The 24,606-nt window shown below is 33.6% G+C and overlaps 1 protein-coding gene across 14 annotated transcripts in view; it reads left to right on the top strand.

The window, feature by feature from the left end:
- The window catches only part of VPS13B (vacuolar protein sorting 13 homolog B), a 795,150-nt gene that overhangs the window by 59,917 nt on the left and 710,627 nt on the right, over positions 1-24,606 (top strand). For 13 of the 14 annotated variants that reach the window (XM_089898526.1, XM_089898529.1, XM_089898532.1 and 10 more), the window contains 6 exons: positions 1,146-1,313; positions 5,374-5,555; positions 10,708-10,882; positions 17,157-17,425; positions 23,507-23,602; positions 24,078-24,200. In XM_089898526.1, the coding sequence (XP_089754652.1) occupies positions 1,146-1,313; positions 5,374-5,555; positions 10,708-10,882; positions 17,157-17,425; positions 23,507-23,602; positions 24,078-24,200 (1,013 nt within the window). Of the gene's footprint in view, positions 1-1,145; positions 1,314-2,566; positions 3,368-5,373; positions 5,556-10,707; positions 10,883-17,156; positions 17,426-23,506; positions 23,603-24,077; positions 24,201-24,606 lie in introns of those variants that run through there. The other variant, XM_089898536.1, reaches the window with a different exon arrangement.

Below are 24,606 nucleotides of genomic sequence, written 5' to 3'. Positions count from 1 at the left end.
TTTATGGCATATGGTAATTGGCACTCTAAAAGCTGCTAATATGAGAAAAACTTGAACTTAATCATTCTACCTTTTCTATTTGTATCCACTGGTAATTAATGAAGGAGTTGGTTTTTGCAAGCATTTGTGGTGGAATAAATTTAAGTAAGCTTTCTTCTAGCAGGCTTCAGTGTAGGTGTTAACAATGTCAGTTGCTGACAGAAGTTGATTCTATTTTGTCAGTAAAGTTCTGGTTTAAAGAATACAAGCAGATAGTTATTTCATGAAATAGCTAAAATTTTAATTATTTTTTACATAGGTTTTATAGTGGAAAATGCATTTGAATAAAGTTTTTAATCTTTTTCTCCTTTGTCTTTTTAAATGCTGTTTAGGTTTAGTTTCGCTTATATTTTCAATTATATTCCTCGGTAATATATCTATATACACATTTATTGTGTGAGAGACTTGTGAGATTATGAATTCTCATCATGCTTTATCTGTTTTCTTTCTTTCCCTACTTTTCTTCATTGTGTTCTTTTTCCCCTTTTTCTTTAATACTTTCTATGTTTTCTTCCTCAGTCATATTCTCCCCCTTTCCGTGTTTCAGTATTATACATTAGTAAGTGGAAATCATTGAATCCGTTATGATGGTCTTGTTTCTTCTATCTTTCTTCCTCCAGGCCTTGTTTTTGAATATCTTTATGGGTATTTAAAGTAGGAGGAGAAGACAGTAGCTGCAAAAAGAACCTTAAAGAAACTCTTTCCTCTTATGTATTGTATAATCAGTATATAGTAACATTGTTTCATTTGGGAAAGTGTTTATAAAATAGGCAGAAATCAGACAAAGTACTTGTAGATTAGGATAATCTTTGAATGGGATCTAGAATTATGTTGTTAAAAGGTATGGCTTCTATGGTTTCTCTTAGTATGTGAAACTTCATTATATAGAACTTCTTTGTAATGGTTTTTGTTGGGATGGATCTGCTACTTATTAGCTGTGTCTCTTTGGCAAGCCTGTTTACTTATCTGAATGTTAGTTTCATCTTTGCAAAATATGATAAATGATACCTATCTTTCACATATATTAAGTTTAGTAACATTTTAAGAATAATTATTTATTGATAGATTTAACTTCTAATTGGATTCTTTTTTCCCCTATTTTATAGGTTATGTGCAGAGTCTGATTAGACGAGTTGTAAATAACGTAAATATTGTTATAAATAATCTCATACTAAAATATGTTGAAGATGATATTGTTCTTTCAGTCAACATCACTTCTGCAGAATGCTATACAGTAGATGAATTGTGGGATCGTGCATTCATGGATATTTCTGGTGAGTAAACGTCAAGAAGAGTATAGCTTTTTCTATTGTTGAAACAGTTGTCTTGCATTCTGAACCTTTTTTTGGGCCACCAGGCTCCTAGATAAATCTAATGAAAGCTTTATGCCTTCAGCCTGGAAAAATGCACATATGTAAAATTTAGCATACAATTATATGAATTTTTATTCTTTCTTACCGGTCACTTTCTTGCTTCAAATATTATATATAGTATTTTACAATGCTGTGGGTTGAAGGAATAAAAATTAAATAATACTTAGTTAAAATTTTGAATGTTTGTGAAAGAGGAAAGGGGACATGTTGCTTTTGCATAGTTCAGTAATGGCAAAACAGTGTATCTGACTGATTTATGTTTTAGGTTTGTGTACTACAGAGCATATTTGGGATTTTTGGATAATCCCAAAGCCTCCTTTATTATGTGCTGCATTCTCCTTCTGCTTATAGTAAAAGAACTATTAAGTAATAATATAATTTAATAACTACCAAATATTTATTATTATTTTATTTATTATGTTCTACATGGAAGGTAGGCACTGTGTCAAGCCTTGAAATTAGAGCTCTGAAAAAAATAGTGCTGTTTCCTAGTTTTGTCAGAAGACATAATAGTTAAATAAGGCACAACACTTGTTGATACATGTTCTGATAGGGTAAGCAGTGGGTATTTTTGGAAAATATAGTAAGGAGACTATTGTGAACACCTTTTATTTGTGACTCGCCATTGTACCTAATTGTTAAAGGTGCTGGCACTAAAGTTAAGACTACCTGAGTTTGAATCCTGGCTCTCCCAACTTCATAGAGATGTATGACCTTGGGTGAGTTACTTCACTTCACTGTTTCTTTGTTTCCTCAAATACATACCACAGCATAAAAGTGTCTTATACATAGTCAGCACTCAGAAAATGAGCTATTATTATTATTTAAATTCATTTTCTCAGATTCTCATTACAATTCCATAAAGTGATATCCTTTCTCATTCGTTCAGTCATATATTCATTTACTTATTTTAAGTCCTAGTTACAAGAAAGCAAAGTGAAATTGAGTCTCAAGGTTACTTAACTTGTCTTGTTAGGGCATACAAATAGGAACTAGAAGAATTGGAATATAGTTTTGTTTTTGTATGTTCTTTAATGTTTGACCTTCACATTTTAATAATGAAGGATAATCCTGATCTTGAAGCTCTGTTGTGAGGCATAAATAAGAGCATATGCAAAGGCCCAAATTTTGTTTCTGAGACATTTTCAATGCCTCCTTCTTATCCTCTGTGGAAATAAATATTTGGTTAAAATGCCAAAATAAAAAGTTATGAAAAACAGAAAACAAGCAGAACTGGATGATGCAGGATTGAATAAATGAGTTGAAATTTTAGGGGAAGAAATGCCATTTATAGTTTTTACATAGAAGTAAAGCAAATATTACTCTGGGAAGTTATTTATAATGAATTAGAAAGAGTCTTGGATTGGGAGTTAGGGGATCTTGGTTCATATCTTCCCTCCAGCACTAACCTGGTGCAACCTTGGGTAAGTCATTTGTAAATGTGAATTATCATTACTGCCAACCTACCAGTGTGTTTATGAGAGTCAAGTATGATACCACATGAAAACTCATGATGGTGGTGGTGGTAAAGACAGCAAAGAGTATTTTCCATTTATTGAATGAGTGCTTGTTAACTGTTGTGCCTGGTGCTGTTTATGTTTTTTGTTTTTGTTGTTTTTTTAGTTAATTATCTTGTTTGAATCCTTTAGCTTCTGAGGTAGATACTGTTTCCCCTTTTATTAATTTTTAATGCAACATTTGGTACTTAAAAGGATTTATGTAACATACACTTGTTATAACACAATATAATGAACGCTTACCCTTTAAGTAACTAGAACATTAACAGTTTGCCCCTTCCAATGTATTTTTCCCTGTCCTATTCCCTTGCTTCCTCCTAGAGTTAACTGCTGTATTAAATTTTATCATTTAATTGCTTTAAAAAAGTGCTGTAAAAAGGAATGAAGTCCTGATACATGCTAAAACATGGATGAATCTTGAAAACATTATGCATACATGTAAGCATTTCTTTAGGGCATATATAGTACTTAGGAGCGGGTTTGTTAGTTGGGAGGATATGCAAATATTTGCATTTTCAAAATAATGCAGAATCATCTTCCACAGTGCTTGTTAGATAGACATAGTTATTATCCTCATTTTATAGATTAAATTGTAGTACATTATGTAAAGTAAGTACCAGAACCAGAATTCATTTTGTATCTTTTTAAGATAGTTCCTGTTATATTTGTGTTGAAGAAAAATATTTTTCAAAGCTTAATAATTTCCTCTCTCACTGAAAAATTTTCTAGGATATCCTTGAAATATAATCACTTAATATTCTTATAGCATAATGGATAAGAACGTGTGCTCTGGAGTAAGCTTGTCAGAGTTTGAATTACACCTCTGCTCTTTATAAACTGTCTAACATTACAGATTATTTACCCTTACTGTGCCTTTGTTCCACAGCTTTTAAACAGAGCCATATAAATATTATAAGGTAATGGATGTAAAAGATTTAGTGTAGTGTTTAATAGCAAATACTCAGTGAATTATAGTTATTATAAAGAGAGGGAAGGAAGCATCTAGCTGGTTTCTTTCATCTCTTGTCCTATTATGATAATTTCTTTAATTTATGTACATGTATATAACAGTAACTAAATCATTTATTTGATTTCAATTAATTTCAAAATGAAATTATATGGTGTTTGTTCTTTTCAACTAACAGACAAATTTGAAATTTATTGGCTGAATAAAACTTTACTGTTTTCATACATGTGCATACTCTTTATACTTCTTAAAAACTTAAATCCAAAAAAAGAGAAGATAATTAAATGTTGAATTAATTAGAGGTTGCCAGGATATATTCAGAAATAGAAAGTATAGTTTATTGTTTTGAAGATTCCCATGGCCATAGCATGTGGATAGTTGCTAGCTGAAAGTCACTGACCAAGTAGATTTGGGCCTAATGTTCACCTAGGAATTGCTTATTAGTTAGGAATAAATTTGCTAAAGGTTTTATTTTCTAGTTTGATACTTTACCAGCAATTGTTTCCATTTTTATTCCCTTGAAAACAAACCTTATACCATTACTGGTAATTTTGTAATTTCTTCATTAGTTATTATTTAGAGGTGTGCTGGCCACTAGAATATTCTGTGATGATGGAAATGTTTTATTTTTTACTGTCCAGTACCCTAGCCACTAACTGTATGTGGCTTTTGAGTACATGAAATGTGCCTAATGTAACCAAGGACCTGAAATTTTAGTTTTATATAATTTTAGTTAATTCATAGGTAAATTTAAATAACACCGTATCGATGGTGGCTACCATACTGAAGAGTGCAGTTTTTGAGAGTAGCAGTAAGTTTTTCAGTGTAAAATAAATGTTAAATGAGCGACTGTTACTCAAAATATTTTTTTAATGTGGTTTTTCAAGAACTTTATTTATTTATTTATTTATTTATTTTTTGCGGTACGCGGGCCTCTCACTGTTGTGGTCTCTCCCGTTGCGGAGCACAGGCTCCGGACGCACAGGCTCAGCGGCCATGGCTCCCGGGCCTAGCCGCTCCGTGGCATGTGGGATCTTCCCAGACTGGGGCATGAACCCGTGTCCCCTGCATCGGCAGGTGGACTCTCAACCACTGCGCCACCAGGGAAGCCCAAGAATTTTATTTTATTATTGTTATTTAATATTACATTGCAGATAGTGAAATGTAGCAAAATTTTTCATAAAGTTTGTCTTAAATTTGTAGTTAGGTGTCAAGCAAATTAGGGGCAAGCTGCTTCGTTTCTTTAGGCTCTATTTGATTCTTTGTACATAAAATGGGGATTATTGTGCCTAAGGTTGTTGGAAGATATAAATAATATAATAAATGAAAAGTTCTTTTATAGGTTCTGACATCATGTATTAAATGCGCTATTAATCTTATTTCTGCTATTATTTTTATTACTGTTATACTAATAAATAATTGACTTTTTTTCCTCTAACTTTACTTTTTACTTAAAATGTTTTTCTTTCCTTTTTAGCAACTGATCTGGTGCTGAGAAAGGTTATCAATTTTTCCGACTGTACAGTTTGTCTTGATAAACGAAATGCTAGTGGTAAAATAGAATTTTACCAGGATCCTTTATTGTACAAATGTTCCTTCAGAACACGTCTGCATTTTACATATGATAACCTAAATTCCAAGATGCCATCTGTTATTAAAGTAGGTGTTTCTTTTTCTAATAGTTGAGTTGCATGTTTCTACCTTATTGACTTTCATGCATGCTAATTATTATTAAAAAGCAAAGAAGAAATTAACCTCATAAATATATAAACCATTATTTTTTGTAAAAATGTTTTATTTATAACTTTTATGTTAATTGTTACATATTATAACTTTTTGTATTGTGTGTTCTAATAGAGGTATTTTGGGGACACCTTTTTTTTTGTGACTGTAGTTTCTTTTTTAGTTTGTCCACCTGATTAGTGTTTTTCTCTTCAAGTAGATAGAAGAGATCATATCAAAAAGTGTATTTATATCCATGGTGGACTGAAGATCAATCTTTATTTCAATCCTTATAAATTGTTTATGTGATAGCAATAGTTATTGACCCTTATCTTTCTTAGGTAACTTTACAAGACTTAAATTTGCTTATCTAATATCTTAGTTTATTGGTTTAGGAAATTTTAGCTTTTTATCTGTGGTTTCAAAATGTAATTACAATTTTCTGTCAATGGGAATTTTTCAGTAATGTCTTTTTTTTTGTTTTTAGATGAGCTTTATTTATTTATTTAACGTTTTTATTGGTGTATAATTGCTTTCCAATGGTGTATTAGTTTCTGCTTTATAACAAAGTGAATCAGTTATACATATATCCCCATATCTCTTCCCTCTTGGTCTCCCTCCTTCCCACCCTCCCTATCCCACCCTTCTAGCTGGTCACAAAGCACTGAGCTGATCTCCCTGTGCTATGCGACTGCTTCCCACTAGCTATTTTACATTTGGTAGTGTATATATGTCCATATGTACACTACCACTCTTTCACTTTGTCCCAGCTTACCCTTCACCCTCCCCATGTCCTCAAGTCCATTCTCTAGTAGGTCTGCATCTTTATTCCCATCTTGCCCCTAGGCTCTTCATGACCACTGTTTTTTTTTTTTTTAGATTCAATACATATGTGTTAGCATACGGTATTTGTTTTTCTCTTTCTGACTTACTTCACTTTGTATGACAGACTCTAGGCTCTAGGTCCATCCACCTCAGTACAAATAACTCAATTTCGTTTCTTTTTGTGGCTGAGTAATATTCCATTGTATATATGTGCCACATCTTCTTTATCCATTCATCTGTCGATGGACACTTAGGTTGCTTCCATGTCCTGGTTATTGTAAATAGAGCTGCAGTGAACATTGTGGTACATGACTCTTTTTGAATTATGGTGTTCTCAGGGTATATCCCAGTAGTGGGATTGCTGGGTCGTATGGTTGTTCTATTTTTATTTTTTTAAGGAACCTCCATACTGTTCTCCATAGTGGCTGTATCAATTTACATTCCCACCAACAGTGTATGAGGGTTCCCTTTTCTGCACACCCTCTCCAGCATTTATTGTTTGTAGATTTTTTGATGATGGCCATTCTGACTGGTGTGAGATGATATCGCATTGTAGTTTTGATTTGCATTTCTCTAATGATTAATGATGTTGAGCATTCTTTCATGTGTTTGTTGGCAATCTGTATATCTTCTTTGGAGAAATGTCTATTTAGGTCTTCTGCCCATTTTTGGATTGGGTTGTTTGTTTTTTGATATTGAGCTGCATGAGCTACTTGTATATTTTGGAGATTAATCCTTTGTCAGTTGCTTCATTTTGTTCTCCAAGGTACTGGTAAATGTTTTTAATATGCATAGTTATTCTCTAAGTGTAAATCTTGTGTTCTTTTATTGCATAACAGTTTTCGGTACCTCTTGTCTGTCTGTCTACCTATTTATCTGTCTTTGAAGAAGAATTCACACAGTGACTTGTGATCTTGTTAACTAAGTTTTAATGTGGAATGAATTTTTATTACTGAATTACAGGCTTTTGTACTATAATGGAAAAGCCAACCCCAAGTCTGAACACTGGGATTGACTACTGTGCCTGTTCGGGCATGGCTGTATAAATTATGTATTATTTTTACATTAGGTTTTTTTTTTTTTTTTTTTGCGGTACGCGGGCCTCTCACTGTTATGGCCTCTCCCATTGCGGAGCACAGGCTCCGGATGTACAGACTCAGCGGCCATGGCTCACGGGTCCAGCCGCTTCGGGGCATGTGGGATCCTCCTGGACCAGGGCACGAACCCGCGTCCCCTGCATCGGCAGGCGGACTCTCAACCACTGCGCCACCAGGGAAGCCCTACATTACGTTTTTTAAAACATAAAACACTTGCTATTTTATGTAGCTTTATTGTACTTAAGTTTCTATTTATATATGAAATACACCTATTTTTATTTGGTAGTGCTCAGTCATGAGTATGTTTTTTTTTTCCTTATGCATCCTACAGTGCACATTGTTTAAATTCTGCTACTTTTCCCTTCTATTTTTGAATTAGCTTCTTAGGCAAAGATAAGCATGGAAAAGTATTAATTCAAAAGTAATTATGCCACTGTCTCAGGACAGTGGACTTACTTTCCTTCTTTGACCTTAAATCTACTAGTAAAGTTGGGGAATGTTAAGGGTGGATTCAAGATATATTTTGAAAGCAAGTAATGGATATAGGGAACCCTTACTATATAAAAAAATCTTATTGATCATTAGTACAGATTTAATTGTCCATTCTAGGATGTGGCTAACTTAGAGGAAAGTAAAAATAAGTGAACTTGAGGAAAACTTAGTGTTGGCATATAAGTTTTTCTCAAAACTGACTAGCCATGATATTTTATTGTAAAAAGTACCTTTAAATAAACTTGTTGACAGGTGGTTTTTGACTTTTGTAATCACTGAGTGTGAGGTACCATTATTCTTAACTGAAATTAAATTTTGAGGTTTTCTTTTTTAGTACTACTGTGATGTAAGATTTACTGTTTCGAATTAGACCCATCATTCTTCCACCTCTTAGTGCTTGGAAATAAGTATTAAATGGACATGGTTAACCTCTTTGATCACCTGAAAGACAGGGAATTTCCCAGAATGTTCCAGACACCCTAATTATTTGTCTAAGACTCTCACATATGTTCAAGTGGCTTTTGAGTTTATTTGTATTTTGGGTGGGCTTTTTGTAATTTTCTATCTTTCGTGAGTAATAAATATGTCTTTAGAGATGTTATCATCTATGAGATGTAGAGCTTAGGGTATGTAATTTATTTAACATTTCCCCTGTTTTTGAAAATTTACTTTTTCTTAACAGTTTTTCAGAGGAATGAAATTCTACATATAAATCTTTGACCACATCTCTGATTAATTCCTTAGGAGAGATTTCTGTAATTGCAAATATCTTATTAATGGGTTTAAACTTTTCTAAGCCCTGTAATCTGTACTGCAAAATTGTTTCCAGAAAGGTTTAACCAGTGTATGTGCTCATGAACATTAGGGGAGTGCCTATATTACACTCCTGCTATCCTTAAATATGATCATGTTTTAAAAAAGCCAAGCTGTTCAGCAAAAATAATACAAATTAATATTTATTTGATTATTGTCAAAGTTAGATTTTTTTTTTTAAAGATGTTGGGGGTAGGAGTTTGTTAATTAATTTATTTTTGCTGTGTTGGGTCTTCGTTTCTGTGCGAGGGCTATCTCTAGTTGTGGCAAGTGGGGGCCACTCTTCATCACGGTGCATGGGTCTCTCACTGTCACGGCCTCTCTTGTTGCGGAGAATAGGCTCCAGACGCGCAGGCTCAGTAGTTGTAGCTCACGGGCCTAGTTGCTCCGTGGCATGTGGGATCCTCCCAGACCAGAGCTCGAACCCGTGTCCCCTGCATTAGCAGGTAAATTCTCAACCACTGCACCACCAGGGAAGCCCAAACTTAGATTTTTGAAAATATGTTCACTGGCCATTATTTTCTCTTTGAAAAATTCATTCAGGTTCTTTGTAAGTTTTTCTATTGTGGGTTAACTTTATTGATTTTAAAGATATTTACATGTATGTGTGTGTGTGTATGTATATATATAGTGTGTAAAGTATCTTATATGTTAAAGATATATATGTCGGTGTGTATAGTATTTTAAGCACATACATACATACATACACACACAGTTGACACTGGTTTTGCTAAGACAGCTTATCACTGGTGCTGTTGGTGCTGTATGGTATTTAAAGGGTATGGCAGAGAAATCTCAAATTGAATAAGAGCTTGGCAGGCCTGCGGTGCCCGCCCTCTCAACCTGTCCCCCATTTCAGGGTCTAGTCAGTGTATGATTTTTAAGTCAGTTTTAAGAAACCTGTACTCATATTTGACTATGGTATTTTACACTTCCCCACACAACTGTCTTCCCCTTCAAGTACAATTTTTTGTGCCTTTAGCCCTAAAAATATGATGATTACCATTACTTCTTTTTCATGTTTCATAGACATTCAAATACCAGTTAGTTAAAATAAACCTTCCAAGAGACTTGACTTTATGGCTTAATTGGTTTTATTCCGTGTTTATCTCACAGCAGGAAATCATTACACTGAGGCTGTCTTTATATTGAATTGATGTCTCATTCTATAAGGAGAACTTAGATTGGACTGCTTTGTGGATAATAATTAATCTTATTTCTTATAACTGATTCATGTTATAAGTTTTATACTATGTTTAAATCTTTTATTTAAAGTTGGTTTGAGAAATATTCCTGATCATGTTTTCACTTGGTTTTCCATATTTGACAATAATCATTTTACCATGTGCATACTTAGACAGTTATAATGTTAGTAATTTACTCAGCAACATGTTTTTAGGATGTGTGTATTCTTTTTGGTTCATAAAGCTGAAAAGGGTGATTAAAGTCTTACTAAAATGACATGAAACTTTTATTCTTAGTTGTGACAGAGATTTTTATGGTGTTTGTTGGAGTACTGTCGTACTCTTAACGTTATAAGGTGGGTATTTTGGTAACAAAAACTTTTGGGAAAAGTTATCTGGAAATCCAGTGTGACTGTATCTTTTCATTATCATTTCTATTTCCACTTATATAGTTTGGATTAATATAGTTTCTATCTAAAGTGTATTGATCATCATAGAATAATCTGTTTAAATTCCTAAGATTTTAAGCTGTTATTTTGGCTTAAATATTAGAAATGTTGGGACATTACTGTTTCTCCTATGGTTTCCATTTTAAGACTTAACATTTCTCTACTTATGCTAAATGGTACTCCCTTTGAATATGCTTTTGTTGATGTTTTTGTTTTTTTCAAAATACAGATTCATACCTTAGTAGAGAGTTTGAAACTTTCTATCACTGATCAGCAATTGCCTATGTTTATCCGTATAATGCAACTTGGGATTGCTCTTTACTATGGAGAAATAGGAAATTTTAAAGATGGAGAAACAGAAGAGTCTGCCTGTCACAATAAAGATATGTTAGGAAACATTGCAGGTAAATATAACAAAAACTTTTATTTTATAACTATTGTTTTTACAAAGTGTTTTTACTATTGTGAAACTGCGAAAACTACAACATTAGATTATGTTTTGCAGTGTTCTAATATGATGGTTTTTTTTTTTTTTTTTTTTTTTTTTTTTGTGGTACGCGGGCCTCTCACTGTTGTGGCCTCTCTCGTTGTGGAGCACAGGCTCCGGACGTGCAGGCTCAGCGACCATGGCTCATGGGCCCAGCCGCTCTGCGGCATGTGGGATCCTCCTGGACCAGGACACGAACCCGTGTCCCCTGCATCGGCACGCGGACTCTCAACCACTGCGCCACCAGGGAAGCCCCATGATGGGGTGATTTTATTTTGCTTGTTTGACACTAATTTTTTTCTTTCCTACATTTTGCATACTATTCTGACTTTCTGTTTTCTACATGTTAAAAAGAACTTGAATATTTATAATAGGTATAAGTGTTTGGAATATACATTACGTAAAAGTTAAGGCAGTCCAACCTCAAGATTTCTTAGTAAATTATAGTACAGTTGACCCTGAACAGCATGGATTTGAACTGCGCAAGGTCCACTTGTAGACAAATTTTTTTCAGTAAATACGTACTACAGTACTACATGATACATGGTTGGTTGAATCCTCAGATGCAGAAATGTGAATATGATGGAGGGTTGACTGTAAAGTTATATCTGGATTTTCAACTTGCACCTCTAACTGCCTTATTGTTCAAGGAACAACTATATTGATAATTTTTCTGCAGGGTCTCAGCAAGAGTTATTATAACTAATTAAGTTATTTATACTTAATTATTTTATGTAATTATAATTGACTATAATTATATGTAATTATATGCTTCATTGAAGGATACCTACTTAATTAATTGGAGCATTACTTAATGAAGTATATACTTCATTGAAAGATACTTAGTGGGTTAATTTCAGTTATTCAATTCATTATACTTTTACCAAAGCCTACTGTGTGTAAGACATTATTGCTGGGAATGTGGTAGAATGTAGAGATAAGGAAATGTGGGAAAATAGAGACAAATTCTCTTCCCTTAAAATCTTAATATACAGTGGAGTGGACAGACATGTGAACAGTTAGTTAAGCATGATGTATGGTAGAATGATAAGATGTTTGTTTAATAAAAGTATGAGTGATCTGAAGTAGAAAAATGGTGCACGGGATGATTGGCTTTGACTTGTGTTGGGTCTGAGACTCAGGAAAAATTTGGAGAAGATGATGATTAACTTCCATAGTTTGAGCCTTTAGAAAAGGGCATTTAAAACTTAGGAACAAATAATCTTATTTAAAAAAGGGCAAAAGACCTGAATAAACATGTATCCAGAAAAGATATACAGGTGTCCAACAAGCACATGAAAATATGCTCAATATCATTATTCATGAGGGGTAATGCAAATCAAAACCACAGTGAGATACTGCTTTACAGTCACTAAGTGGTGTAGTTATAATAAAAAAGACACATAATAAGTGTTGGCAAGGATTTGGGAAAATTGGAACCTTTATGTATAGCTGGTGGGAATGGAAAACAATCTGGTTTGTCAAAAAGTTGAACATAGAGTTACCATATGAGCCTAGGTAGGGTTCTATTCCTAGGGTTATATGGCAGAGAGTTGATAACATATGTCTAACATAAAAACTTGTATGTGAATGTTCATGGCAGCATTATTCTTAATAACCAAAAAGTTTAATAACCTAAATGTCCATCAGCTGATGAGTAGATAAACAGTTGTGGTGTATCTGTACACTGGAATATTATTCAACCATACAAAAAATGAAATACTGATACATGCTAAACTTTGAAAACATTAAGTGAAAGCAGCCAGTCAAAAAGGAACATGTTGTATGATTTCATTGATATGATATGTCCATGATAGCCAGTTCTGTAGAAGCAGAAAGGAGATTAGTAACCTGGGCTTGTGGGGAGGAGGGAATGGAGAGTGACTGCTAATGTGTAGAGGTTTTCTTTTTGGAGTTTCATGTTTCTTAGAACATGAAAATATTCTAAAATTAGATAATGATGATGGTTATACAACTTTGTGACTACACTAAAAACCACTGAATGGTATACTTTTAAAGGCCAGATTTTATAGTATTTAGATTATAGCTTAATAAAATTTTTTATCACCTTAAAAAAAGCTTAGGGAACATTAATAAGCATATGTAGATATAAAACATTTTATTTCATTTCACACTAGGCAGCGAATTCTTGTTAGACATTGTTCCTGTCCTAGCGATTCATTACCTAACACCTAGAACAAAACCTAGCATATAGAAGCTGTTCAATTCATTTTTTTTCACCATGCTATTATGATAAATATTAAATATATAGAAAGGTTGAAGGAATATTATACAGTGAACACCCACATACTCATCATCTAGATTCTACAATTAATATTTTGTCACATTTGCTGTATCATATATCTGTTCATCTAACACCATTTTCTCTCCATCAATTCAACCAGTTTTTGATGCCTTTCGAGGTAAGTTATGGACATCAGTATACCGCACCCCTAGACTTCAGCAGCATATCATTAACTAGAGTTTATATTTATTGATGGTTCTTTTTCTTTTTCTGAAGATTAAATTCACAAGGTGAAATGCATAAATCTTAAGTATACTATTTAAGAAGTTTTGAGAAATGAGTATGCCTTTGTGATGCAAAACACCCATTAAGATATGGGTCATTAACATCTCACCAGGTTATCTCATGCCTCTTTCCAGTCATCCCTTGCTCCAGCTGCCTGCCCACCCCCACTCCACTCAAGAAAACCCTGTTCTGAATCTTTAAAAAATCGTGGATCGGTTTTTGCTGTTTCTGGAATTTCATATAAATAGAATCATATAGTATGAATTCTCTTGTGAAAGGATTCTTTCATTAAGCATAATATTGTTTTTTACTTTTAATTTTAAAAAGCTTTTTATTAAGACAATTTTTAGAGCAGTTTCAGATTCGCAGCAAAATTGAAGGATAGGTACAGAGATTTCCCATATACCCCTGATCTCATACGTGCATAGCCTCCCCCATTGTCAGCATCCCCTCCAGAGCGATACATTTGTCACAATTGAGGAACCTACATCATTATCACCCAGAGTCTATAGTTTAGTTAAAGTTCACTCTTGCTGTTGTACATTCTATGGGTTTGGACAAATGTATCCATCATTATGGTATCATACAGAGTATTTTTACTGCCCTAAAAGCGTTGTATTTTGGGGATTCATCTGTGTTGTTGTATATATCAGTATTTCTTTCCTTTTTATTGCTAGGTACATTGTATGACTATACCATATGAATATAACATAGTTTATTTAGCCATTCCCCTGTTGATGGATGCTTGAACTATTTCCAGTTTTGGTTATTATAAATAAAGATGCCCTGGACATTCTTCTGGAAGTCTCTTATAGACATGTGCTATTCCTTCTCTTGGGTAAATGCCTAAGAATGGAATTTGTTAAGTTATATATATATATATATATATATATATATATATATATATTTTTTTTTTTTTTAAGAAAATACCAGGTTGTTTTCTCAAAGTGGTTGTGCCATTTAACATTCCTATCAACCATGTATGAGAGTTCCAATTGCTTCACATACTTGCCAACATTTGTTGTTGTCAGTCCTTTTTACTTTTAGCTATTCGGATGGATATGTTTTGGTAGCTCATTGTGGTTTTAATTTGCACTTCCCTGATCAATTATTTTGAACTTTTTTCATGTGATTATTGACAATTAATATATCTGCCTTTGTGAAGTTTATGGTAAGTATTTGCCTATTTTTAAACCATTTTTGGGTTTTATTACTGATTGGTGGTTCTTTTTTTTTCTTAATTTTTTTTAATTTGGAGTATAGTTAATTTACAATGTTGTGTTAGTTTCTGCTATACAGCAAAGTGAGTCAGTTATACATACACATGGTTCTTTATATATTCTGAATTCAAGTCTTTTGTCATATACATGTCGAATACACTTGGGGAGTATTTTTTGCTGGTCTGAGTTGCCTAATTCATTTTTAAATACGTGTCTCTTGAGCAGAGTTTTAAATTTTGATCAAATGTATTTTTCAAAATTTTCCTTTGTAACTATTCCTTTCTGTGATCTAAGAAGGTGAGTAGGTGTTTGTTTGTAACTATTGTGACTATTTTGTAACTATTCCTTTGTAACTATTCCTTTCTGTGATCTAAGAAGGTGAGTAGGTGTTTGTTTATTTGTTTGTTTGTTTATGTATGTTAAAAAGAGGGTTGCTTGCTTCCAAATGAGTCTGAATTCGTTTTTTCATCTGTCTAAAGCAGAGAACCTTAACCTTTTATTGTGTGTGCTATGGACTCCTTTGACACTCTGGTGAAGCCAGTGAACCTTTTCTCGGAAAGTTTGAAGCGCCTTGATTTTAATATGCCTTGGTGTCCTTCCCCAATTCTGTTATGTCTTGGGGATGTTTTTCTTTGCCCCTTTCTGGTGGTTCTTTTCATGGCCTCAGTAGTTTCCTTACATGAAACTGATTAATACTTAGGTGAGGACTGGAGTGGGACCCTCTCCAGGTCTCAGGAGCTCTCACCCTGAACAGGTCTTTCTTGTTTGGTACTCTGCCCTGCAAACTCTAGCCACCTCAGTCTGCCTGGACTCAATACTCTGTTTTCTCATCTAAGGATGTTAGGATACACCATTGCAAGGGCAAAGAGTATTTTAAGAATTCTGACCAGAGATCAAAGAGATGCTTTTTTCTGTTCCAGGTCACAATTCATTCTTTTTACAAGGAAGTAAGCAAAGATTTAGAACTTCAAAACCGTCTTTCATGGAAAATCCCTCTTAATTTTTAATTAATATTATGTATAAATTATAGTGACTGATTTCTTAGACTTCTCTTAGTGATGTTTCTTTCTTTTGTTTCAAAAGATCAAGCAGTGGGATACTCCTCCTGTTTATTGGTTTTGACAAGAGAGGTCCAGAGTCCATCTCTTTGGACCCAGCCTGGTCCTGGGTTGAGCTAACCTGACTTTTTGTTTTATAACCAAGATGATATTCACTGATGATGTCCAATTTGAGATCTTACAAGGGACAGTTAATAACAGGCTTTATTTATTCCCCAATAGAAACTTATATGATATTTATGGTTAATAGCAAGGTATGAAGATCAAGTAAAATGTTTTCTGGATTTGTAAGTTTTATATTTTATTTTGAAGTAAAATGGCTAAGATCTCTTGGTACTGTATTTTAGGTACTCTAGTTACTATTTATCAAGTCTTTTTTGTCCCACATGAAAGAGGTCAATAGCCATGTGTCATGACCTAAAAGTGTACGATGTTCCAAGAGTCTCCTGTCACGAGAATTAAAAAAGTTACAAAGTTTTTCTCACCAGAAAACCTGGAAGTGAATCTGAATGAGGATGATATTTAATGGAGTGTGTGTATTTATTGATTTATCATTGAAGAGTATATATGTTTGAATCTGCTGGAGGGTGCTTATACCATGAATTTTTTAAAAAGTAATTTCGTCTGTAAATTCCATGATGATCTGCATCTCTTTTGTTTGTATTGTTAGAATAACATTAAGGGACCTTGATGGATTTTGTCTTACAAAGGTGGAATAAGTTACAGTGGTTGGAATTTAAATCCTTAGTCTGCCAATTTGTAACCACATAAAAGTTCTTTGCTATAATTTTTCATCTATAGAATAGGAAAGGTGTTATTCACTAATAAGAAAGTCACTGTTTTTCTTAACTACATATGAGAATAGTTTCCTTATAACATTTCCTTTCATTCTTTGGGATAATTCTTTTCTTGGTGGGGGCACATTCTGCCTAGGAATACTTGCCATTCTCTTTCTCTGTTGGGTGCATCAGGAAATCAGGAACTTTTCTTGGATTTTTCTGATATTATGTTTCTGAGAAAAGTCAGTTTTTCAGCACCGTAGCCTTATTTTTGGAAGGTAGGTTATATGTTGTTGTTGTTGTTTAAATTAATGAGTGAAATCCTAAAGAATGAATTTATTCTTTGTATTTATCAAACACATTTAAAAGTATGTAATAAACTACTTCCCATATAACACTGTGGACTATGAAAAGAGATTTATACAGTACAATATATAGAAACTTGAAAATGGTAATGCTAAATTATTGGTTTCAAATAATAACCAATGTATGGCTTGTTCATACTTTATGAATCATGTGGGAGAAACTGTTATATAATTTAAATTCCTAATTGTCCTCTTGCTTTAATTCCCTTTATTTAAAATGACTTTATTTTGATTGTTAGGTGCTGAAGATGAAACACGAGTAGATATGCAGTATCCTGCTCAGTACAAAGGCCAAGAGCTGTATTCACAGCAAGAGGATGAGCAGCCACAGGGATGGGTATCATGGGCCTGGTCATTTGTGCCTGCAATTGTGAGTTATGATGATGGTGAGGAAGACTACCTTGGGAATGATCCTACATCAACCACACATCAACAAAAAGCACAGACTTTGAAGGATCCTATTGTTTCTATAGGATTTTACTGTACAAAGGCAACTGTGACTTTCAAAGTAGGTTTCTTTTTTTTTTTTTGCTGTTTATCTCTCAACTTTAATGCTTAAATTTTGACTTCTAGTAAGAATGTGGCTTAGTTTATTTTACACTTAGTAGATGTGAGACAAGAGTCTAACAATCTTTACTTCATAAAATTATATGTCCCTTCATCTGAAATCTCTGAATTTTGCTCTTTTTGTCTTCTTAAGGCCTTCTCCACTTTCCTTTTGTAATAGCTTCATGGAAAGTTTTTCTTTCCCTACTGAATCTTTCAATTGGCATATAGAGATGCCTTAGTATTTCCATTAAAAAAGAAATGCACATAAAAAAAACTCCCATGACTTCATGTACCCCTCTAGCTACTGCTTCATCTCTGTGTTGTCTTTTCATTACAAAATTCCTTTAAAGCGTTGTTTATATACATTTTCTCTTTCCTCATCTCTCTTTAAGATAGTTCAGTTTATTTTATTATCTAGATCTTGATCTAATGCTTTTTCAGCATTGTTTAAAATACTTTTGAGTACTTCCTCCACTAACAAATGCATGTAAAATACATTCTCAAAAGAGATTATATAATAGGTATTTTCAGGTTAAACAGTAATAAGGTGAACATCCTTTTATTTTAATTAATTAATTAATTTATTGATTGATTGATTGATTGATTGATTGCGGTACGCTGGCCTCTCACTGCTGTGGCCTCTCCTGTTGCGGAGCACAGGCTCCGGACACGCAGGCTCAGCGGCCATGGCTCACGGGCCCAGCCGCTCCGCGGCATGTGGGATCCTCCCGGACCAGGGCATGAACCCGTGTCCCCTGCATTGGCAGGCGGACTCTTAACCACTGCGCCACCAGGGAAGCCCATCATCCTTTTATTTTGAAAAGTATAATACGTTCTTCTTTGATCATATATTGTCTTCTCTGCCCCTCAGCTATAACTCATACTTAACTTTAGGTTATTTCTTGACTTTTTATAGTAGTATTATCACACATTTAATATTCCTGAACAGTACCTAATTCATTCAGCAAATACATATTAGTGTCATCTATGTACCAGGCATTGTTTTGTCTCTGGAGTTCACTGTGAACAGGTCAGATATAAATCCCTGCCTCTTAAAATGTAAATTGTTATTATAAACAAATAAGATATATAATATACCCGTTGATGATAAGGGTCATGTAGAAAAAAGAAAAGGAAAGAGGAATAGTGAATGCTTTCACTAAATGGGAAGGGAGTTTTGCAGTTTAAAAGAGGGTGATCAGGTTGCCAGGGGGAAGACGGGGGAGGGATGGATTGGGAGTTTGGGATTAGCAGATGCAAACTGTTATATATAGGATGGATGAACAACAAGGTCTTACTGTACAGCACAGGAAACTATATTCAGTACCCTGTAGTAAACCATATGTATATATGTAATAAACAGTATGTGTGTGTGTGTGTGTATATATATATATATATATATATATATATAAAAGAGGGTGATCAGGTGTCATACTGAGTGAAATAAGTCAGACAGAGAAAGACAACTATCGTATGATATCACTTATGTGTGGAATCTAAAGAAATGGTATACATGAACGTATTTGCAGTGGTATAAATGAACCTATTTGCAAAATGAACCTATTTACAAAACAGAAAGAGTCACAGATGTACAAAACAAACTTATGGTTACCAAGGAGGAAACAGCAGGGGAGGGATAAATTGGGAGATTGGGATTGACATATACACGCTACTATATATAAAATAGATAACTAATAAGAGCCCACCGTATAGCACAAGGAACTCTATTCAATAGTCTGTAATGACTTATATGGTAATAGAATCTAAAAAAGAGTGGATATATGTGTATGTATAACTGACTCACTTTGCTGTACAGCAGAAACTAACACAACATTGTAAATCAACTATACTCCAATTAAAAAAAAAATAAGTAAAAGAGGGTGATCAGGGAAGGCCTTAATGGGAAGTGGATATTTCAGTAGAGACTTGCAAAAGAGGAAGCTTTGCAGGTACGTGGGAATGAACATTCTAGGAATAGCAAATGTAGAGGCCCCCAAAGTTCAAGTAACAGCAGGGAGGCCGGTGGGGCTAGAGAAAAGTGGAAGTAGTACAAATCTAATGTGGAAGTAGTACAAAATCAGGTCAGAGAGGTTATGGGGTTGGGAGAGGTCCATAAATTGTGAAACCATGTAGATCATTTAAGGGACTTTATCATTAATCTTGGATGAGATAGGAAGGTTTTGGACAATTTTAAGCATAGTAGTTATAGGAGGATCCGAATTATGTTTTAAGTTGCATCAACTCTGTTTGCTCTGTTGAGAATAGATTATAAAGGGACAAAAGCAGAAGTAAGGAGATAGAGAGGATTGCAGTTTTCAAGCAAGAGATGATGATGGCTTGGACTAGGGTGTTAGCAAGTGGAGGTGGCAAAAAGTAATTGGATTTTGGATGTATTTTGAAGGTCGAGAGTACAGGACTTCCCGATAGATTTTATTGATTGACATAAATGAAATAAAGAAGATCCATGGGAGGCTCCTGAGCAACTGGAAGGGTTGAGTTCTGATTTTCTGAGATGAGCAGTACTATGAGAGGATTAGGTTTGAGATAAATTTCAGGAGTTTGCTTTTGGACAAATCAGTGAGGGAAACTGAAAATAAGTGACTAGTGATGTAGGTGGCAAACCAATAGAGTGCCTGTTTGGAAGCTAAGTGCCATAAATATTTTATACTGGTCATTTGTGAGAATGGATTCATTGGATTTGTCAATGTGGAAATCACTGGTAATTTCGACCAGAACAGAGATTTGAGACTGGTGGAATTGTAGTTGAAGTTGGTTAAAAACAAATGGGAAGACTGGTGGGAATGTAAAATGGTGTAGTCTGTGGAAAACTGGCAGTTCCTCAAAAAGTTAAACGTAGAATTATCATATGACCAAACAATCACACTCCTAGGTATATGCTAAAAAGAATTGAAGACTGAACTCAAGGAAGTAGATGTACCTGAGTCTTCAGAAAAGCACTATTTACAATGGCCAAAAAGTTGAAACAACTTAGATGTCCATCAGACACATGAAGGAATAATAACCTTTTCAGAAGATAGTGGCTATTGTTTTTTTTTTTTTTTTTGGCTATTCTTTTTTGATAGTACTCCAGACTCAGTAAGTGGTAACTTTAAAAAAGACCAGTTGTGTCTCCAGTTCTTGGAAATTGTCTGGTACATATTCAACAAATAAATGTTTGTTGAAGAAATCCATCATCTGTCCATCTACCCATCTCCTTATCTGCTTACCATTTTTAAAAATTTTTGGACCCTCTTTTAGATTATTTTTTCTTTGATTTTATTTGTCTTTGTGGGTTTATTTTTTTATGGAGGCGTTTTTCTGAAAAAGATAAACTCATGCGTCCAACCTGTGAAGTAGTATTACAGATACTATTCCAGGCAACTGTTACATACTGGAAGTGTAGCAAAGAAAAATCAAGTTTCTGCTCTGGTGTTTTTACTTTAGCTTATATTGTTTAACTGCTTGAAATAAACTTTTTCAATCAGTAGTAAAGCTATATAATTTATAACTGTAGCAGATGGTAGATTAAAAATATTTAAAAATAGTCTTTAAAGATTTTCCTAATTAAAATTATTCCATATTTTCTAATTTGACAAAAGCTAAATATAGACAATAAGTTTCAACAAAAGTTTAGTCATGGCTTGATTAGCTTAAAAGAGTTTTTCTTTTGGTAATAGTTTGGGGCAGAAGTGATAAAAAAATGTAAACGTTACCTCTACTATTTTGACACCATTGTTTATTATTTCTGAATTTTATGAAACAAATTATTATTTTATTAAAAATTTTGCAACTGAAATTCACTGATTTAGCTATGTTTAAATTAAAGGGATATGGGTCAATCTGCAAAATAAAAATGATAAAACAATAAACCCTTTAAATGTATAATAAAGAGCCAACTGTTGCCAACTATTGTTAGATGTTTTGCCAGTTTTAGATGATCCAAGTGAAATTATTTTTAAGTTTGTGAGGGAAGTCAGGGATTGCTAGTAAAGTACTATCTTTTTTTTTCGGTACGCGGGCCTCTCACTGTTGTGGCCTCTCCCGTTGTGGAGCAGAGGCTCCGGACGCACAGGCTCAGCGGCCATGGCTCACGGGCCCAGCCGCTCCGCGGCATGTGGGATTTTCCCGGACCGGGGCACGAACCCGTGTCCCCTGCATCGGCAGGCGGACTCTCAACCACTGCGCCACCAGGGAAGCCCTAAAGTACTATCTTTTCTGGTGACTTGTACATGTTTACTTTTAAATTTGAAATTATTCTGGTACATTTCTGTTAACTTCACTGATGAGAAGAGTTGTAATTAAACCGAGTCCGTCAAAACAGGCATTTATATACAAAACTTTTATAGACTTTTGGGGTAGTATTTGTCATTAGTCAATATATCTTTAAAAAAATTTGAAACATTTATGTCTCTCTAACGTTTCTCTAAGGGAAATATGTGGATATTTTGGAGGAAAACATTAGAATTATTGTTCAGCTTGGGTCTAAAGAATGTATGGAATTAATTTGTGGTTCATATTCTGGTCAGAAAATAAGGTCATGTTTCTACATTAGCATTATGAACAGTTGATATCAATCCAACAAAAATCATGCCAAATTAAATGTAGCATTTAAAAAATAATGTTGAAAACTTTTCTTGTAATGTTTGAGTCCTTTTAATCAATTAATTGCTTTTTTTCTACAATAATTGTAGACAGCTGAAGGGTAATCAAGTTTAAAATATTCAGTTTTACTTAAGCATTTTAGATTATAGAACTGTACTTTGAAATAACAACATTGTGTATACCATTTCTAGAAGCATCCAAGAAATAAAGGCTTACATTATATAAAAACTCGTTGGTATAAAAAATGAGAATAATTAGTTGATTCCCAGTATAAAGAGGTTATCATGCTTAGAATTATAGCTTTTCAATTCAATAAGTTCTATATGACCTAAGTTAAATATTGGTTTTTATTTTTTAAATGTGATCTTTGACTTTGCATTTAAGTTTGAAGAGTATATCCATTTCACACGAATAAGGCTCACTGAATCATTAGCAAACATGAGCAGAATACTTTTTTTTTTTTTTTTAAAGTAACATCTTTATTTTGGAATAGTTTTAGATTTACAGGAAAGTTGCAGAGATGGTACACAGAGTTCACATATACTCCTTACCCAGTTTTCCCTCTTATTAACATCTTACGCTATCACAGTTCTTTTGTCAAAACTAGGAAGCCAGCATTGGTGCATTATTGTTAAATTCCAGACTTTAATTTCATAATGACCTTTTTCTGTAACATGATCCAAACCAGGATACCACATTGCATTTAGAAAAGGAGCTTTTAAAAATAATTCAAATTATCTATTTTTTGGATACGTAGAAATAATATGCTGTAAGTTTCAGGGGAGCAAAAGTATATATATATATATATATATATATATGTATATATGTATATATATATTTTTTTTGTCAGCATCTATATCAGTACTTGTTATCTAGCAGGCACTCAGTGAGTATTTGCACGATTGAATGAGTCTGTGACACATACTGTGAGATTATGTACTTTGAAAGTAAAGCCCTTGAATCTGCCTCCCTCATAGAACTAAAAAAGTTTTGTTGAATCTCTGTGTTTCTTCACAGCTTTCTTTTTGATTACAAATAGGTAGAAATCTTATAAATGATTGAACTAAACCTGATTGAATATATTAGTGAATGTAAAATGAACTGCTGTTAAAATATATGTACATTTTTGGCAGAATATATGAGTCATTTTATGACTAGGGGACTGTTATAGCTACATAGCTTTCACCATTTTAAGCAATATTATTAACAAAAAGGAGTATTTATATTCTCTATATAAACTTATTAGACTAGCATATTCAACCTTTATACCGTGGATAATCTGTTACAGCTGTTTTTGTTGCACCTGTTTACCTGCTTCATAATTTAATTTCCCGAATCTTAAAATTGGCCTTGTTTCTATCAATTCATCATAGTAATGACAGTTTATTGCCATTTAATACTAATTTGACTTACTTAATATTCTTATATTGTTTCATAGCTCACTGAAATGCAAGCTGAGAGTAGTTATTACAGCCCTCAAAAAGTAAAATCTAAAGAAGTATTGTGTTGGGAACAAGAAGGAACTACAGTTGAGGTAATCCCATCAACATTGAATATACTTTAAAAAATCTTTGTAATTGTCCTTAAGGTTAATATTTAATAAATATAGGTTTTTAAAATCATAAATAGTATATTTAAAAATGTATTTATAGCTTTTTATTTCTGTTTTAGTGATCAGTAGTATTAATTCAAATAATAATTCTTTAACAAAGATTTTACCGTAATATGCAACATTAATTTATTCTTTCATTTTTTCATTTGACTTGTGTGTGCTCGTATGTATGTGTGGATTAATGTTCTTGAAGTGCCAGTCATTGAGGATACAAAGGTTTGAGGATACAGAGACAAGTAAGATGTTTCTTATTTTAATAGGATGTGTGATCTGAGGAGAATAAATATGGAAAGGTCATAATTCTAAAGATGTTTCAACTAATTTAGAAATTCTGCAAGGAAAGCTTGTAAAATTTTTATTGAAATTCAGGTTCATAATGCTTCCTTTCCTCTTATAGGCCCTTATGATGGGAGAGCCTTTCTTTGATTGCCAGATTGGTTTTGTAGGTTGCAGAGCCATGTGCCTTAAAGGAATTATGGGTGTTAAAGATTTTGAAGAGAGTATGAATAGAAGTGAAACCGTAAGTCAAAATCTCCCCTTTCCTCCATTTTTTTTTTTTTTGATAGAATGTAGGGATAATGAGGTGCTTATTGAAGTGTTTAACCATACCAGAAAATCTGTTAGACTACATATATCTTTGGCTTGAGAGGGGAACTTTACTATTTTCCCCTATAAGAAATTATAGAGCTCAGGGGAATTTAGAAAGTTGGTAGTACTTAACACCTGGACAGTAGTTCCAAGTACTTTCCAATTCATAAATGTTTCTTCTTTCTTGTTTATGGCAGCTACTTGGAGTTCCTTTTTGGTTTGTTAAAATGTTCTTTGCCAAAATAGGCAGTGAAAATGGAGACAGCATGCCTTGTCTTTTTACAGGACCTCAAGTTGTAGTGTGATTTCTATTGACTACTGAATTGCTGTTATAAAAC

The sequence above is a fragment of the Delphinapterus leucas genome, chromosome 17 (genome assembly GCF_059928025.1).
Source record: "Delphinapterus leucas isolate spDelLeu-1000000601 "Yukka" chromosome 17, BTC_Dleu_Yukka2, whole genome shotgun sequence".
Taxonomy (NCBI): Eukaryota; Metazoa; Chordata; class Mammalia; order Artiodactyla; family Monodontidae; genus Delphinapterus; species Delphinapterus leucas.
The sequence above is the reverse complement of the archived record's forward strand: the minus strand, read 5'-3'. Positions and strand labels throughout refer to the sequence as shown.